The 17,808-nt window shown below is 34.8% G+C and overlaps 1 protein-coding gene across 1 annotated transcript in view; it reads right to left on the bottom strand.

Moving 5' to 3' along the window:
* LOC136025813 (protein MON2 homolog) overlaps positions 1–17,808 on the bottom strand; it is a 169,113-nt gene that overhangs the window by 58,764 nt on the left and 92,541 nt on the right. The window contains exons 18-23 of the mRNA XM_065701804.1: positions 17,116–17,307; positions 14,647–14,841; positions 12,515–12,764; positions 11,121–11,268; positions 7,058–7,294; positions 1,949–2,250 (exon numbers count right to left, since the gene is read on the bottom strand). Of these exons, the coding sequence (XP_065557876.1) occupies positions 1,949–2,250; positions 7,058–7,294; positions 11,121–11,268; positions 12,515–12,764; positions 14,647–14,841; positions 17,116–17,307 (1,324 nt within the window). The remainder of the gene's footprint in view (positions 1–1,948; positions 2,251–7,057; positions 7,295–11,120; positions 11,269–12,514; positions 12,765–14,646; positions 14,842–17,115; positions 17,308–17,808) is intronic.

Genomic DNA, 17,808 nt, shown 5'->3' with positions numbered 1-17,808 from the left:
ACGGCCTTTGTGATTCAGGGGTCATTCTAAAGGAATTAGGACATAGTTATAGCTTTTGTAAAGAGCGAGGTATTAACAAAAGGGTGAACCTTCTCATATACGTAATACAAATACAGGAATTAAGAAGTTCGTTACGTAAGTTAATTCGTAAGTTACGTATATTTTTACTAATAAAAACGTTCGTAAAAAATTAAATGTTCTAGTTGCCTTTTTAAATAACCAAAAAATTGGAGGGTAACTAGGCCTACTCCCCCGCTCCTTTTTCCTCAAAATAGTCCGACCAAAACTATAAAAAAGCCATTTAGCCATAAAAATAAATTAATATGCAAAATTCGTTTTGATTATTCATGTGTGGAGAGCCAAAATTAAGACATGAATTAATACAAAACGTTCAGAAATTAAATAAAAAAAACAAGTTTTTTTTAACTGAAAGTAAGGAGCGATATTAAAACTTAAAACGAACAGAAATTACTCCGTATATGAAAAGGGCTGTTTCCACATCAACGCCTAGCTCTTTACGATAAAGCTTTTTATTGTTTTAAAAAGTAGAGTTGAGAGAAAGAGTCAAACTTTAGCGTAAAGAGCGGGGCGTTGAGAGGGGAACAGCCCCTTTCATATACGGAGTAATTTCTGTTCGCTTTAAGTTTTAATATCGCTCCTTACTTTCAGTTTAAAAAAACTTGTTTTTTTTATTTAATCTATTTGAGTACTGCTCTTTCGGGAACATACTTAGTCGCTTTCTTCTAAGTTAAATGATTTTCTTTTATGTCTTTGATTTTATTTTCGTGGACAAAAGAGTGTGCCTAACTTCTAAGAAAGGAGACTGGTGCTAGTCCAAACATTCCCAATGCCATCATGCATTTGGCGTTTCTTCAAATTATTTAGTGTAGTAATAGGGTAATTAATGCAGTTGGCAAGATTAGTGTAGTAATAAGTGTCTGATTTCACTCTGAAAAAAAAACAAACAAAAAAACAATAAGAAGTTAAAACAAATACAGGGATACACCAAACGTTAGATGGCACTGGCAATTTGTTTGAAATTAATGCCAGTTTCTACTCTTATATCTTGCCAACATTCATAGCTGTGAACCGAAAAACCCCATTAGACATAAAATTCAATAATAAACAAAATTAACTGATGTCAGAAAAATTTATATTACAACAAAAATTTAGACAAAAATTTATTAGCATAAAAAATTAAATAAATTAGTTGAAAAATTTTATGTTCGGTAGGTTTTGTAAAGCCAAAGAGGAAAGCAGAGTCCAAAGACAAAAATTTTGTTTGGCTCAAAATCACTTGAAGGTTTTTTTTTTTCAAATTCTGAGAATTTCCTGATTTTCTACCTTCGACCTGAAGCACAATGTGTAGTTGGGCGACATTATCCGACGCCTTGCGAGTTTTTACCCCAGATTTCGCCAGGTACTAATTTGGAACTGGGTCGACTCTTACTGAGCTCACAGAGTCACACCGCTGACAACTGTTACAAACCATCTAACCAGCAACACCAGGACTCGAACCCCTATCCCTTTGGACAAAGGATTTCAAGTCTAGCAATTTCAAATCTAAATAATATCACAAATATAGCCCGATGAATAAATACTTTTGAGGATAAGGAATCGAATGATACAAAATATCTTGTCCATTAGAACAATTTACAACTAGAGACTTTTCGCAAGATCGTTTGTTTCCAAGGGAATATACACCTTAAGCAATCACAGGCAATTTTATTCTTAGAACATATTCACCACTGAGGGACATTTTAGAGTAAACGCTTCAACTGAATTGCGCTTTAGTCAGTAGTTTGATTATAATTCTTGCAAAAATATTGACTCATTTTGTTGCAAGATAACTATTTGTGAGAGTAGTTACTTTGAAAATATTATAACCCATATTATGTACACATCTTAGCAAATATACACACTCGTGCAAATACAAGTTGAGAAATACCTTGTGGCATTCCAGGCGTTACCAATGGCGTTCCAACAGCAACAACATGAGGTCGATAATCATTATCATTTGCTTGTTGCTGAAGTGACTGATAATAAGCCTGATCATTACTGCCTGTTTTCGCATGTCCTTTCGATGTGGGTGAAACACCAAGCACAGCAAGTCCATAATGTGGGGGCAAGGAAGCTCTACAAATAGCTGTGATGATTGCATCACGTGGAGTGTCAAGTTTGATTCTCCCGGTAAGTCCTGCCAAGCCCTCTAAAGCTCTTAGTAAACTGTCAGTTCCAACTTCGTCAGTACTATAAAAAGAATAAAACAGCGAATAAAAAAGGAATAAAACAAATACAAATCTTGTACAGCGAACAAGGTTTGAAATACATAGAGCTTTGGGTCTTAACATTTAAGGGAACCTTTGAGGCTTTTGGGCCCTTGGTCTAAAACAGCCATTAATCTGCCACTTGAAATAATCATTAAGGCGATGAATTGATTATTTTTAACTCCCAAGTCAAAACTATTGCTCCTTCAGCTAACCAAATATTAGGAACAGCGAAACAAAAAATTAGTAGCAATGATTCAAAAATTACACCCTACCCTTTACAAAGCCCTTAGACCAAAGATTAGAGGTAGGGATGAGCTTAGAAACCCGTCTAAAAAGGATAAATTGCTCCACTCCTGAATACCTAAAACAGCCTTCCAGGTTAAATACTTAATCTATTTTTTTTTTAAATATACAAGTAAAATAAATTTAGCATCAATAAAAGCCTCTTTTTTCAAACGGTCAGTTTATCCAAGTTTTTCCTACCCAGCTCGAAAGGATCAGCATCGACATTTTCGAATAGCCCTCTACAATACTGAAATGTACGAATAATGTTCCCTTAATTTTAGTAATTACTAGTGCTGCGAGGATCAATTCCCAAACGAAGTTATTACTTAAACACTGTGAGACTGGACATAAAATTTGTTAACAGCGATTTGCATGCAGTAGAACTGTTTGATTAGCCACATTATTTCGAAACAAGTCAATTGAATAATAAGATCAAACAGTAGTTGTCCGTTTTACTATTGTAACATCTTCTCAAAAGATTCTTACACAGCATTTGTTTCTTTATCTGTTAAGCTCTTTGGTGCCATAATGTTTAGCATTTATATCTTAATATCAGTTTTCTTGAAAGTATTGATGCTTCGATAATGTACCTATAACACCGATACTTTGGTATCGATACCAACTATCGCCCTATACTATAGGAAGGTTCCGTTGCAACAGCGACAGTTAGTGCTCAGCATATTGTTAATTTAAACTGGATTTCTTAAAGATTTTCTTTTTCTTTTGGTTAGTAAAGAGCACTCGCTTCTTCAATGTTACAAAAAAGTTTGGGTAATATCTTTATTCAGTTTTGTTGCAATATTTTTCCTGCTGAGCTGATTATTGCTGTTGCATCCAGGTCACATTTTGGATTTGTTTCGATATAAACAAAAAGACAATAATGCGTACAGACACAAACACACAGTTTTGATGATGATGATGATTGATTAACCGTCCTCTCTTGTCTGATGATCTTAGGACGTCTTTCTTTGGGTTGATTTACTTATACTGCTGTTGCTCTTCCAATCTTCTTCAAAAATTTTGTCATGAGCTTGACTGCCAGCTTGTCATCTTCTATGTCCCCTAGTAAGACAGTTGCACTGAGTGGTTTATTTATATTGTTTAAAAATTCTATTATTTCTTTTCTTTCTGTTCTGTAATTTTGGCATTCAATTAATATGTGATGGATAGTTTCAATCTTGCCACACTTAACACAGTTTTCACTTTCACCCAAGAACTTGGCTTTATATGCTTGGGTCCCAGCATGGGTGGATCTTAGCAGAAACATGATACTGCTTTCTTCTCTGTTAAGCTTTTCATATAGACCTCTTTCAAACTGAATATTTGTTTTGTTGTTTGCCCACCATGTTCCATTTTTGTCTCTCCCTTCACTTAGCCTTTCTATTTTAATTTTTTTGATCATATTTTCGATTGTACCAATTATTTTTGGTGTTGTTCCATTTATTGGTAACCCTGCCACTTTCGCTTTTTTAGCAGCGATATCAGCTTCTTCATTCCCTCTTATGTTTTTGTGTCCAGGTACCCACATAATGGTTACTGATTTGTTTGTGGATGTTGCCAGTTCATCCATTACTAACTGAGTAGTTGTTATCTCTCTTGAGGTTTGTTTTGGTGATTGTAATGCTCCTATTGCACTTTTTGAGTCAGAACAAATTAGTATCTTGTTTTTTTCTGAAGAAATTGACATTAAGTAACTGCCTGCTTTCATAATAGCGACAAGTTCAGCCTCAAATATGGACTGTGATGGATCCAGCTTGAATAGCTCTGTCTTATTCAATATTGGTATGACAAAAGCAGCTCCTACATCCTCATTATTTTTTGATCCGTCCGTGTATACTTTTAAGTGTTCTTTATACTCTGTAACCATTAAATGGTTGAATTTGATGTAGTTAAGTGGATCTTCTTTTTCAAATTCGTTTGTTAGATATTTGATGCTTCTACTTGTCTATGGGGGTATTAGTGTTAGGTCTTGCAGGTGTAACATCTCACTAAAATTGAAGATTATATCCTGTGTTTTCAATAAACTCTCTGCTTTTTCTATCATCCATTCTTTATTCCGCTTTCGTTTTTTATTAAATGTATGGGTTAGCCCTCTTTTAATAATTAGAGCTTTGCATGGGTGGGATAAAACACACAGTTTTATCCCAGAAAAGACACAGCTTTGAAAAATATGCAAATTGTGCGAAAATACATAAAAAATAAGAGAGAAAATTGCAGAAAGCTATATATTCTGAAGGGCACTTGACTGAACGTGTCCCTGATAATAATCCAAATGTACATTTTTTTTATATATAAGTTAGCTATAAAATAGAATGCCCTGCTTCTATGGGAGCTTAGTGTTGAACATATTCCCACAAAATATCTGTATTTCTGATTCCAGGTGAGGCAGAAAAAGCCTGGTTCTACTGGTTCCACTAGTCCTAAGTTTAAGGTTTTAAGTATAGAAGAGAAGAAGCAATTTGTCCTTTGTGGAAAGGGCAAGTGTCAGCAACCTAAAATTCCTTCTTATCGTTGATACAGCTAGGAAGATTACAAACAAATGACCTCAACCCCTCTGAAACGGCCGTACTTGTCTTAAAGTAAATTTACTTGCTTTTTGTGTATTTGCCCTATGGTGCGATTGATCTTAAGAATGTGCATTTACTGTATTATTTATCTACCGTCATTTTACCGACATGGAAAAGTTCATTTAAGTTTGGTTTTATTTCTATCGTTCTTAATGTATGGTTATCGATCGCAGGGTTTACGATGTAAAAAAAAGAGATGATTCTATCAACCTAATATTCTTGATTTTCTTGTATCGTCATTATTTAATTAACACCAGACGTACTTAGTAGAGGGTTTAGAAATACTTTCCCAAGAAATCATATCTTTTCACAATTCTCTAGAATTTGTCTTACACTAACATTATTTTTGTACTTTTCCAATTACCCCCCACCCCTCGTTCATAAAAAGAAGTCTTGCATACATATTTGGCTGAAACATAAGTCTTCTGGGGTTAAAAGGTCTGCTAATGCATTTTTAATAAAAAGAAAAAACATTATTTTATTATTCTGATCTACAGAATAAATCACTACATTGGAATTACTTTTAGACTTTCCACAAGAAAGCCCGAAAGAATAAAAAATAAACTAAATCAAGAGACCCCCATTGTTAGCTCCGTCCTTGCAATAACATTTCTTATTTTTGTACTTGCTCGAGAGTGCCTTTTTTAGAATTCAAATACTTAATTCATTCAATCGTCTTGTCAAGTGATCAAATAGCTTTCTAGATAAAAAAAAATCTGCAAAATCGACAAAAAGCGTTAATACACACTTAGGATACAGAAAAAAGGGGGCCTTATTTGCCTTATAGAACTCGAGATTTCATAAGTATCAAAGATCTACCAAAGATAATTACTACAAAGTCACATCTGCCTAATGAGAGGTAACTGGAGGTCGACCTCAACATGTACACAAAATAATTCCGAATCTCTAACTCTGAGACTATAAAACACTATTTTCGCGATCTATTCTACAAATTGATTTGCCCTGCCCCATTGAGTGTTGTAAATTATACAAGAAATTATAATTTCTAGAAACAAGGGATTACACTTGGAGTGGATTACACTTGTTCAATAAAAAATAAAAGAAAAACTATTGTCAGAGCCACGAGGCACAGTCCATTTCAGGTCAAAAAGCAAGTAATTTTTTTACTGCCCTCTTAGAGGGATTGCAGACATTTTTTTGTAATCTTCTGAGCTATAGTATCGATAAGAACGAACTTTGACTTGCTGACGTCCAAAAATTGCACTAATCACTTTAATGCATTTATCTGATATAACATACATAGATAGGAACTTCTCTAAAGCTCTTTCAGCTGAATCAAAGGCTTGAACATAATCTATAAAAGAGAGGACTAAAGAGGTTTGATGACTCAGGCACTTCTCAATTATTAATCTAAGAGTGAAAATTTTGTCAACACATCCTCTAGCCTCCCCAAAACAGCAACTGTCTTCTCTTAAATCCTTATCTACAGCCTCTCTAAGTCTATAAAAGTATCGTCATACTAAGTAATTTGCTTCCTAGAGAAACCAAGCTAATCCCTCAATAATTACCACATATCACCTGTCTTATAGAGCGGTTTAATTGGTTGGTTCAAAATTCATTCAGCTTTTTTTGGCTTTTCTAGGAAGCATTGTATTTCTTTTTCTAATTAGCAGAAACGCTTGAAAACTAGAAATTCTAATGCCAACATTTCTTTTGATATACTTTTGATGACTAAAAAATGTACCTTTATTTAAAAAGGAGAAGGAAAAAACAATCGATCGTTAATAATAGTCGTATAACCACCAATCACGTCTTGACCTGCCACATCTGTTCTAGGATCAGGGTAAAAAAAATCGATCCTGATTTTAGGAACAGTATTGATTGACTACATGGTATTTCCACCACAAAAAAGAGTAAAAACAGTATGGCGTTCAATTACATTTTTACACTTTCAAGGCTGAATTGAAGACTTACCTTGCTTCTAACAGCATACTAATTGCATTAAGCAGCCCACACCAACTGGAATTTATCAGCTGCACTTTTAGCTTTCTTTCCTCTTTGTCCATAGAAGTAATGTCCCCATCTCCTTCAGTTTCTTCTTCTATTAATATAGTGATTGATTTTATCACGGAAAGCAAACAAGCATATGCTACAGATATTCCATAGCCGTCTGGTATTCCGGGGGGTTCAGACTTGTCCAGGCCATCCAGACTGCAAAAAAATAGAAATAAATAAAAAAGTGCATGTTTTTAAAAAACAAAATCAAGACAAAAAAACAATTATTCCCTCCCCATCAAAAAAAAAAAAAAACATTTTAGAGGATGCGCTTTTTCAGGAATTCTAATTGTTTAGACTCGTAAACTTCAAACCTGCCCATCAAAAGTTAGTAGATTAAGAGTAATTTTGGAAATTCAGAAAAGGGTAAATACACCTTTGAAAATCGGGGCAATCTGAAAAGGGTAAATGAACCTTCGAAAATTTTCATAGAAATTTTATTGCAAAATTCAACACCTTTGATAGTCCTAAATAGATGTTTCAATTTTCCATTTGTAAAAAAAAAGCAAAACTTTGTATTTTTCCATAGAAAGAAGGTCGGAGTTTTTGGTGATTTTCTTCCTTTTCTTTTCTTTTTTTTTTCCCTGGGTGACAACATCAAGCTAGTGAACGCAGATTATCGGAAGAGCGTTCATTCGAAGGAAACACCCTTGTGTACCGTTTAAGTAACAAAAGAGACAATACGTCAACAAAATGTCCCGCAAACTTTAGTTTGTCGGTAAGTTTTGGTTCAACCATGGCCAAAATGTTATCGAGCAAACATGATGAGATAATCAAACGACTTAGAACTATCGACAGGGTATTGACATGACATCCAGTTTCAAAGGAAATACTGGGCCCCAATGGTGTACCATTCCTAAATATATATTAAATAAAAAAGAATGAGTTATTTCAATTGACAGTAAGGAACAACATTAAAACTTAAAACGAACAGAAATTATTCCATATATGAAAGGGGTTGTCCCCTTTTCAACGCCCCGCTCTTTACGCTAAAGTTTGACTCTTCCTCACAACTCTACTTTTTAGAACAATAAAAAACTTTAGCGTAAAGAGCGAGGCAATGAGGAGGGGACAACCCGTTTCGATTGACTATCATAGAATATGAAGTCGACAAAATTTATTACGTTATATAGATAATGGTATGTAATTAATATCAAATGATGCAGCTTTTTGAAAAACCACATCTTCCTCTAATCCAATCTTTTTTTGCCAATTAAAAAGCAGAACTAGAACTTTTAATTTCTGTTAAGACGAACCCCTCCCGATGTTCATGGATCCCAACCGTAGTTTGACAAAATCATTCCTGTTAGCGACACTACTAAAGAGATTAAGAAATAATTAGACCACAGGTGCTGATAGTGTGGTAAATGAGTTTCTTATTTATGGTGGTTCTTAGTTTGCAAATAAGTTATTGAAAATTTGGACACGATTTTTGAAAAAGGGGAAGTACCTAACGATTTTAGAAAAACCTTAATTAAAACACTGTGTAAGAAAGGTGATAAGAGTAATTGTGGTAATTATCGAGGCATTAGTTTGGTCTCATTAGGTAGCAAATTTCTTAGTAATATGATACCTTTTAGACTGAGAGATGCTGTAGACAAAGTTTTAACACAAGAGAGAGAGAGAGAGAGAGAGAGAGAGAGAGAGAGAGAGAGAGAGGGGGGGGGGGTATTTAAAAAACATCGTAGCTAACAGCTAATTTGCGTTGCTTCACTATGCTAAATAACAAATTAACACAAAAAAAAAAGAAAATATCACTCGGCTTTGTTTAGTAAATCCGTAAAAAAAAGGTACAAACGAATTTGCGTGGCGGTTTGTGCGTGAAGCTACTGGAACCAGTTTATTTTGGTGACGCGTACGGTTGTTGGGCGGTGCAGTAGGCGGTAAGATGTCTCGATGTTGGGGTTTAGAGAGAAGAAACTTCCCAAACCTCAGGATAGTCTGGTCGTATCTTTGGGCCAACGTGGGGAGGTCGAGTTTAACAAGCGCTTCACCATAAGATAGTTGACGAGGTATATAAGTTCTTGGATGAGGTATACAGTTCGCAGTGCTGCAGGCCCCCATAGTGGGCTTGCATATTCCAGAACTGGACGGACGTAGAACATTGCGGTTTTAGAAAAGGTAGAGGATGTGTCGACCAAATTTTCCCTATTAGGTTAATAACTGAGAAGTGCCTGAGCTTTCAAACAACTTTGGTCCTATGTTTTATAAATTATCAGCAAGCTTTCAATTTTGTTGATAGAAGAGCTTTAGCAAAGATCTTATCCTTGTATGGTATACCAGACAAATACATTAAAATGATTAGTGCTATGTCCGAGAATAACAGCGCTGCGGTTAAGGTAGGAAATGAGGTTAGAACTGGTTTTGCATTAAATCAGGAGTTAAGCAGGATTGTGTTCTATTCCCCTTAATATGGATTATTTTGATGGACTTTGTCTAAAGGAGCACAGGGAAGACAATGGAAGACCATGGAATCAAATGGGGACGAAAAACTCTCCTGGACCTAGACTATGGTGACGATTTAAGCATCCTAGAAGAAATTTTGAGCAAAATGAATGAACTTTTAGAGGTTTCACGAGTTCAGGGTGCTAGAATAGGTTTCAAAATTAATGTTAAGAAGACCAAGTCACTAAGGCTAGGAACAAGTGAAGATGAAAAGGTGACTTTGGATAACAAAAAGATTGATCAGGTGGGTAGCTTCACTTACCTTGGTAGTATTATTAGTAAAGACGCTGGGAGCAGTGAAAACATTAAAAGTAGAATAGTCAAGGTTCAGTGTTTTTTTTTTCAAAGTAAAAAAAAAAAAGTTTGAAAGAATAAGAAGATAAGTCATCAGATCAAGATTAGAACGGGCGCTCCGAAAAGCTGATTAAGATTTGCTCGATGTTTCCCAGAAAAATTGCCTACGGATTGTTCTGGGCACCCGGCTGACTGACTGTATTTCAAACAATAGGTTGTACGAAAAATGTGGTTCAATCCCGCTTTCTAGGGTTATAGCGAAAGTAAGGTTGAGAGGAAAAAGGCACATTCCGTGGATGAAGGAAGACAGACTGCCGAATATTGTCCTTTTCCGCCAATCGTCTAGGGCTAAAATAGGACGTCCTCATCTGGGATGGGAGGATGTCATAAAGAAAGACTTAAAGGAAATAAGAACTTCCTGAGAAGGTGTAAAGAGGGAGGCTTTGAATAGATTGAGATGGAGGAGGAACGAGCGTAGCTGTGTTGACGTCAATTGGCTTGGTACTGCGGTGAGCTTTTAGTAGTAGCAGTAGCAGTAGAAAGAAACAAAAACAATAACCAGCAACATCCGTGATCTTTCTTCTTGCAAAAAATACAAATTCGCATTTTTTTTTTTAAGTTTAGGAGCTTGAAGGTCGTCGGGCTGAATCTGATGGTGCGAATTTCCTCTAGATCGTTTTTTACTTTTCTTTTTAGAAAATCTTTCGAATTCTCTCAGACTCAAGGTTCTAATAGGTGACATTAAACTTAATGAATTTTATATATTTATAATCAGCTTTAAAAATCTATTTTTTATATGCATCAATTGTTTGCAAAATTCTGTATTTTTTTAGATTTTCAGTTGCTATTGAACCGGTCCCTACTTACAGTTCGTTACCACGAACTATTGGAAAGTCCTAAATATAGCATTAAACAAAGAGAAAATAAAGATATAAAAACAGTATTTCCAGTTAGAAATAAAAGGGAACACAGATAATAAAAAAGAACACTAAATATCCTGCATAAGAAGGGACATACCGCTCACTTAATCCTCCACTCTTTACGCTATAGATCAACTCAAGAAGGAGAATTCAAGAGTAGCGTGATAAAATATCCAACTCTCCAACTGCCTGTTTTTTTTTTTTTTTTTTTTTTTTTTTTTTTCAAATGCCTAATCAGCAAAGCATAGTCATACTTGAGAGTAAAATATTCTTCTTCCTCACTAAAAGAATAGTTATAAAATATTGAGTTTTTTCTTACTTACAATGTATTCCGCTGTGGTTCAGTTAACAAATTTGTGAGTAAAGGGATCCAGACCCCTCTATAATAAAAGCCAGAGAGACCAACAGTTCCAGCAGTAGCATTGGAAGACACTTGAGGATTTTGGGCCGAGCCACCAGCTGCTACAGTAGCTACAATAAAATAAAAAATTCAATCAAATAATCGAGCAAGTTTGATGAAATTAACATTTTCATAAGGATGATTTCATAAACCTTCTTTTTAAATCATAAGGATGATTTCATAAATCATTCATCTTTTCATAAGGGTGAACATTTTCATAAGGATGAGCAGGACACAACCTTCTTACCACAATTTAAATATTGATTTTTCTGGTTCTTCTGTTCTAATCGACACCTCACCACCATTTTATCTCTCTCCCTCAGTCCCTCCTCTCTCTTTATCTCTCTTTCGCAGTTTCTCTCTCTCACTCAAAATCCCTTTCCTTTTCCTTCACAGTCTCTTGCTCTCTCTCTTTCACAGTCACTTTCTCTCTCGCAGTCTTTCTCTTTCTCCCTCACTCCTCGCCCTCTCAAATCTTAATATTTAAATTTGTGTGATTTGCATACACGAAAGGAGCCAAATTTTCATTGGGTAAGAACAAAAGAGGCAAAAGAATTCAGGTAACATAACTTTTTTCTCTTTTTTTGCAATATCACAAGATATCCTTCTAAAATCACACTAAAATTCTAGTCCAGAGATATTTCAGGATCTTGGAAAGTTATTGAGCTACGTGAATGTATCTTTCAAGAATGAGCCTACAGCACCAAATAGGAACATATCTAGATTTTTTCAAATTCCTAATTCCGTCTCTTCCGCTGCAGTAACTAAATTTTCATGAACTACCGAAATTTGCGAACGCTTGGTGAGTGCATCTTTCAAGAAATGACCTACTACCCAAATAAGGGCCTGAAAAGGCATTCTCAACCTGAAACCTCAGCTCGATCCCTACTTATGAAATCTGAAAGATCTTCAGAAATAGTACCTTAACAATATTACTCATCAGCTTTACGAGACGAAAAAATCCGCTATACTAGAATATCAGTAAGATTGCTTTTTCCTCACTTCTGTTGTTTTATGGTGGATTGTCAGTCACATTCCTACCCATTTAGATGAGGGAAGAAAGGTAAAGATTACACAGTGAAATTGACAAAATACAAGCCCATTTTTGTGAAAAATAAGATCGAAATTAGGGATTAATCAATAGGGATTAAGGGATTAATTAATTAGGGGAGAATCAATCCATTATGCTACCTCAGACCAGGATTTAAAATATCACAGGACATGCCTTCTTGTGATAAATTTTCCATTTAACTTTTCGCTTTCAAAAATAAGCACTAATTAAAGCTGTTATTTTTTGAATAATACTGAAAAAATCACCTGTTGTTCCAGAGACCACTTGTGGCAGAACGAAAACTGACTGTATAAATGCAGAGAGTGCATTAACAGTGTCTTGTAATATTGGGCTAGCATGGGGCTTCAGATCATAGCTGACAACAATTGACTTCAGTAAATTAGGCTGAGCCAGGAGCTTATGTAGTGCTTCCAAGGCAAGACAGCGTTGCCAGACAGCTCTATCTGGATCCAAAAATTTGACAAGAAGTGATAGAAAGATCTCACATTCGGTAACCTGCAATCAAAACTTGCCATTATTTTTAATCACTTAAACTCACGGCTCTCTGATCTGTATGTTGATTGATGTACACGGAAGATTAACGTGTTTCGTGAAAACGTGTCAAATTTAAAAGAAAACATATTTATCTGTTACTGGAAGCGTCTTCTTTACGATTAAAGTCCATTTTCAATCTGAAAAACCAGAGAATTGGGAAAAATATTGTTATAATTCATAAAAAGGTGACGGTCTAGAACAAACTGAATTTATGAGACGGTATGAACTGTTCAGAAGCAAAGTCGACTTACTTTAATTTTTAAGTTTGTCAGGATTTATCTGTCAAAATACTTGACTGACCCTTAACTTAGCAAGTTTATATGCAAATTCCTGGTCAAAAGAACAAGTTCCATGGAATGAAATAGCCGCTAAATATTGAAAAATATTTGAACAGCCAATTTGACTACTTCCATGCTTAAATATACGCAGAAACATTTCCATGCCCAGAAATACAAGTGAACATACAAAAAATAAAATAAACAAAAGAAAAAAATCCCGAGTATTTTTCTACTTGCTACAATAGAATTTCGTACATTTTTCATGAAAACTAAACTAGGTGTTTTCAAAGCAAACACAAGTATGAGTATTATTATCTGTGAGGACGCGGGTTCGAATCCCGGTGTACCCAATTCTTCAGTTTGGGACGGGGGTCAGTGGCGTGACTCTGTAAGCTTAGCCAGAGTCGACCCAGCTCTAAATGGGTACCTGAAGAAATCTGGGGAAGGTAAACAGGAAGGGTGTGCGAAAGCACAGGATGGCTGGCCCCCAACCCCCCATTGCACTTCCTGGCTGAAGGGCCAAGAAACGGAGATCAGCACCGCCGGTACGGACTGTAAAGTCTAATGCCGTATCCTTTACCATTACCTTACCTTACTAAAAAGAAGACTATTACACATGGTGTTTGGTTTCCAACAAATTTGGTAGTTGAGACTTTCTAGGCTTGCTGGCTGTCAATGCAGGGTCAATGGTGTAATCCAGATAAAAAAAACGTCAAGTAGTTTTTGCACATTTTAACTGCAAACCCACTTTTTTGTTTTTAGTCTAAAAAGGTTCCAAAAAGAGATATTACAACTCTTCCTACAATTAATACATAATAGAAATGTTTTAACTCAAAATAGCGAAATTAAACACAAAAAGGTTGTTAAAGAAGAGGAAAGGGTGATAATAAAACCTAAAAAAAGCAATAATTAGTAGTAAAAAAGAAAGGAAATCTAAAATGAACAAAAGTCTGTCAAACTTTCATTTCATCAATCATTCTAGGCCATGAGCCTCATTTCAGCCTCAATATAGGCAATAGAGGCTTTGAAGTGCACAAGTTTTATTACAATAGTTAAAATAATTAAAAAATCTGTAAAAAAAAGAAAACCTCTCAATTAAAATAGTTAAACTAATCAAGATTCAAGGGAAAACTAATTCTTAGAATAAATTCATGTATAGGAAATTCGTAACTAAATAGATTTATTAAAACACCACTTGACAATTTTCGAACCAATCTGTTTACTTCTTTAATGCAGAAATGACAAGCTAGTTTTTAGGGGATGTGAAGGGGTAGCCCAGCTCTTATTAGAAATAGTTTTGTTCGTTTTAAATCTGACTTTATTATTTATTTTCATTTCTGTTCACTTAAGGCTTCCTTTATTCAATCAATTCATTGATTTGATTTATTCCTTAATTCCTCACTTCAATCAATGCAATTTCAATTCGTCTCAAGTTCCACTCAATGTAGCTTTTTTTTTCTAACCGTAGAAATAAGTCGTTTTCATACACTATAACACTTTACTTTTCTTTGAAATTTCTTGTTTTTCAATTTAATTATCCTAATTAACAATAACTTACGACTTACCAATATTTTGTAGTACTTCTGAACAAGAACAGTGACGAGTCTTAAAAGCCGTAGGCTAACAGGGTAGTAGGGCTTATCTTGAGAGGCAGCTTGCTGAGCAGGACTACTTCTGGATTGATGTTTAACATTCGGCGAAAAAAGCTTGATTACTAACGCACAAACACGCTCTTTAAGTAGAAACACAAACTCTGGGTGCTAAAAAAGATATAATGTATTGTAAACCTAAGTTATAGGGTAAAATACATATATATATTTCCAACCACCTCCCTTTAAAACCTCTACACGACGTTTTTGTTGCTTTTTCCTTGTATTTTTCAGTACATCCATTACTACTTTTCCTTTCTCTTTTTTTCTTTTCAATGCAGCTTACTTTTTTTTACATTGGATCCAGCGATGACACCTGTAAAGGATACAGCACCAATAGGGGCAAAACTGACACAGGTGCCAAAACATAATTATTATAAATTATAAAAATATGATCATAATGTTGAATTATCAGATTAAACAATACAATTATATTATTTATTAGATTATTAATATTACTGATAATTAATTTTATCAATTATTATATAATTAATATAACTAATTAACTATATAAATAATTAACGTCATTAATGTAGTTAATTATTTTGCAATCAAGGCAATTGATTGCAAAATAAAAAAAAAACACACAAGGTACTGCATTAATAAAAAAATTGCATAAGTATATTGTTATATGATATAAAATAATTTGTTTAATGTAATTATACATTTTTAAGAATATATGAGAGGGTTGACCGACAAAGCCACAAATAAACCAATACCTTAGTTTCTGCCTATATTCAATACATCAACGCTATTTTCAATGCATATATTCAATGGATTAACAATATTTGAAGTTTCGCTGTACTTCAACCTGGTTCCACTTCCAGGTTGTGACCCACTTTTGTACCTTCTATTGAAGTAATGAACAGAGTCTTCAAACGGGAAACGGTACTGGGAACATAATTTCAAATGGAATGATCTTGCCATAAAGTTTAACTTCTAGGGCAGGCACACTTCCTTTACGATTGAAGACAATAAACTCTGTTTTAGTCTCGTTGAAAGAGAGACCTATTTTCTCATATGAGCTTTTCAACGCCAAAAAACTCTTTAAAATGGGAAAAAAACAATAATCAATAAATAGAGATCTTGACCAAGATACAGAAAGCTCGGTTTAACCACGTGATGAGCCTTAACTGCACTATAATTGGAAAGAGGTGGCAAAGAAATAGCTCCTTGACGAATCCCTTGTCGAACTGAGATAATAGTAGAGGGATATTTTACCCCACTCGATAAACTAATTTTAACTTTCACTGCAACTTTTCGATACAAATCACAGAACGCAAGGAATACCGAATTGCCAAGACTGCAGTTGTATGCGCTTAACAGGAGTTGACTCATTTGGCAGGGCGAAATGAAGATATTTTCTAAGCACTAGGTTCTTAGCGTGTCCCTCTTCAGATAAATAGACCGAAATGTGAGCCTCTGTATCTGTATCTGAGCCTCTCTATGTTCTGACCAGAAAAGGGGAGGCACAGTCCAAGAAAGCTTTTGAAAAAAAGGTAAATGCATACATTTTTCCAGATTGTCATTGTTTTCACTGTCTAATAAAAGGATTAATCCCTGTTGAATCGTTATTTGAACAAAGAAGGCATTCACCCCTGCTTTTCCGTGACACTCCTTGCCAGCCATATTGCCCAGGATTTTCAAAAATCAATGGGATGTACAAAGCAAGACTGTATCTAGTTATATCAGTAGCTAGGATAATCCAAGAAAACCCTCATGAGGACATGCCGTAGATAAGGTAGCAAATGGAACCACATAGCTTCTCAATGATGACATCTGCCATTCCGTCAGGGAAAACAAGGACTTAAATTTACTTCATCACCGATATATCACTGAGGAGATTCTCCGCAAGAGGAAATCCAATTATGAAACAATAGAGAATATGTGCTACATTTAAAGTCACAGAAAAAGATGGTCCATCAGTCTTTGGTCACCCTGGCCTGAGCTTATTCAGAGAAAAACTGTTGGCATTATGTCAACATGATTCTGGGTTAAAGCCTGAAAAGGACAGGGATCATTGGTACTCCAAACAGAAGCTCCCACCTCCCCTCGAAACATAGAAGGTATTTCCCTTCTTTAAAAAAAAGTAATCACAATGATTTTTTTTTAATCGCAAAAATTAAAAGCTCAGCAGGGGTAATAGAGACTTATTTCTTTGCACCAAAAATCATACACCAAAAATGCGATGACAGTACTCAAAGGAGGATAATTATTGAGTTTGATGTTCGCACCCCTTTAGCTACACTTTTCAGTTATTCAATGGCTAAAAAGACTAAAAGTCCTTTATCATGTAAAATATCTTCCCTCCTTTTCCCCCATTCAAAATACTGGGTATTCATAGATTTAAACTTAACCACTCATTACTCTTAGAATCTTACTTACACTGAAGAAAACTGCTGGGTATGTAGACAAGATCATTTCCAATAATTCTAGACCAAAAGTTCTAGTCATTTCATTCATTCCTATTAGCCAGGACGGTTGGTCTCCGTTTACAAGGGAAATAAGATCCTGCAAAAGACAGCGATTAGGACCATTCTTAGCAAGAGCGGTACAAATCTTCTTAGACCACATTAACTATCTACTTAATATAAAATTTACAAGAAAACATGAGCTATTAGAAAGTCAACTATGAACATAGGGATAAAGAAAGAATAAGTATTAACAAAACACACAGTGTAACCCCAAAGAGAACGATTTCTAATTTAAAACAGACTCAATTTCTTATTTGTGTCAGAATCGAAATAAGATCGGTTACTAGGAGTTAGGACAGTACGGTATATTATATCAAACACGGGAAATTTTGGTATTTTCCCCAGAAGACTCTCGTATTACAAAAAATGTTCAATATACTACACAAAACACGATATATTGATAATTATAGTAGTTCATTAATTTTTGAAACAGAAAACGTTTAAAAATCGTATACTTAGCAAGCATATTTGTGCATTTGCTGTGATCCTTATGACTTTTTCGCTTGACCAATTCATTATTTGTTTATTTTAAATTTATTTCCAACAAATAGTCGACTCTTTCATAAGAGTTTTGGCATTAATCTTTTTCAAAGAAGTTGGTGTG

Source organism: Artemia franciscana, chromosome 4, assembly GCF_032884065.1.
Source record: "Artemia franciscana chromosome 4, ASM3288406v1, whole genome shotgun sequence".
Classification (NCBI taxonomy): Eukaryota; Metazoa; Arthropoda; class Branchiopoda; order Anostraca; family Artemiidae; genus Artemia; species Artemia franciscana.
The sequence above is the reverse complement of the archived record's forward strand: the minus strand, read 5'-3'. Positions and strand labels throughout refer to the sequence as shown.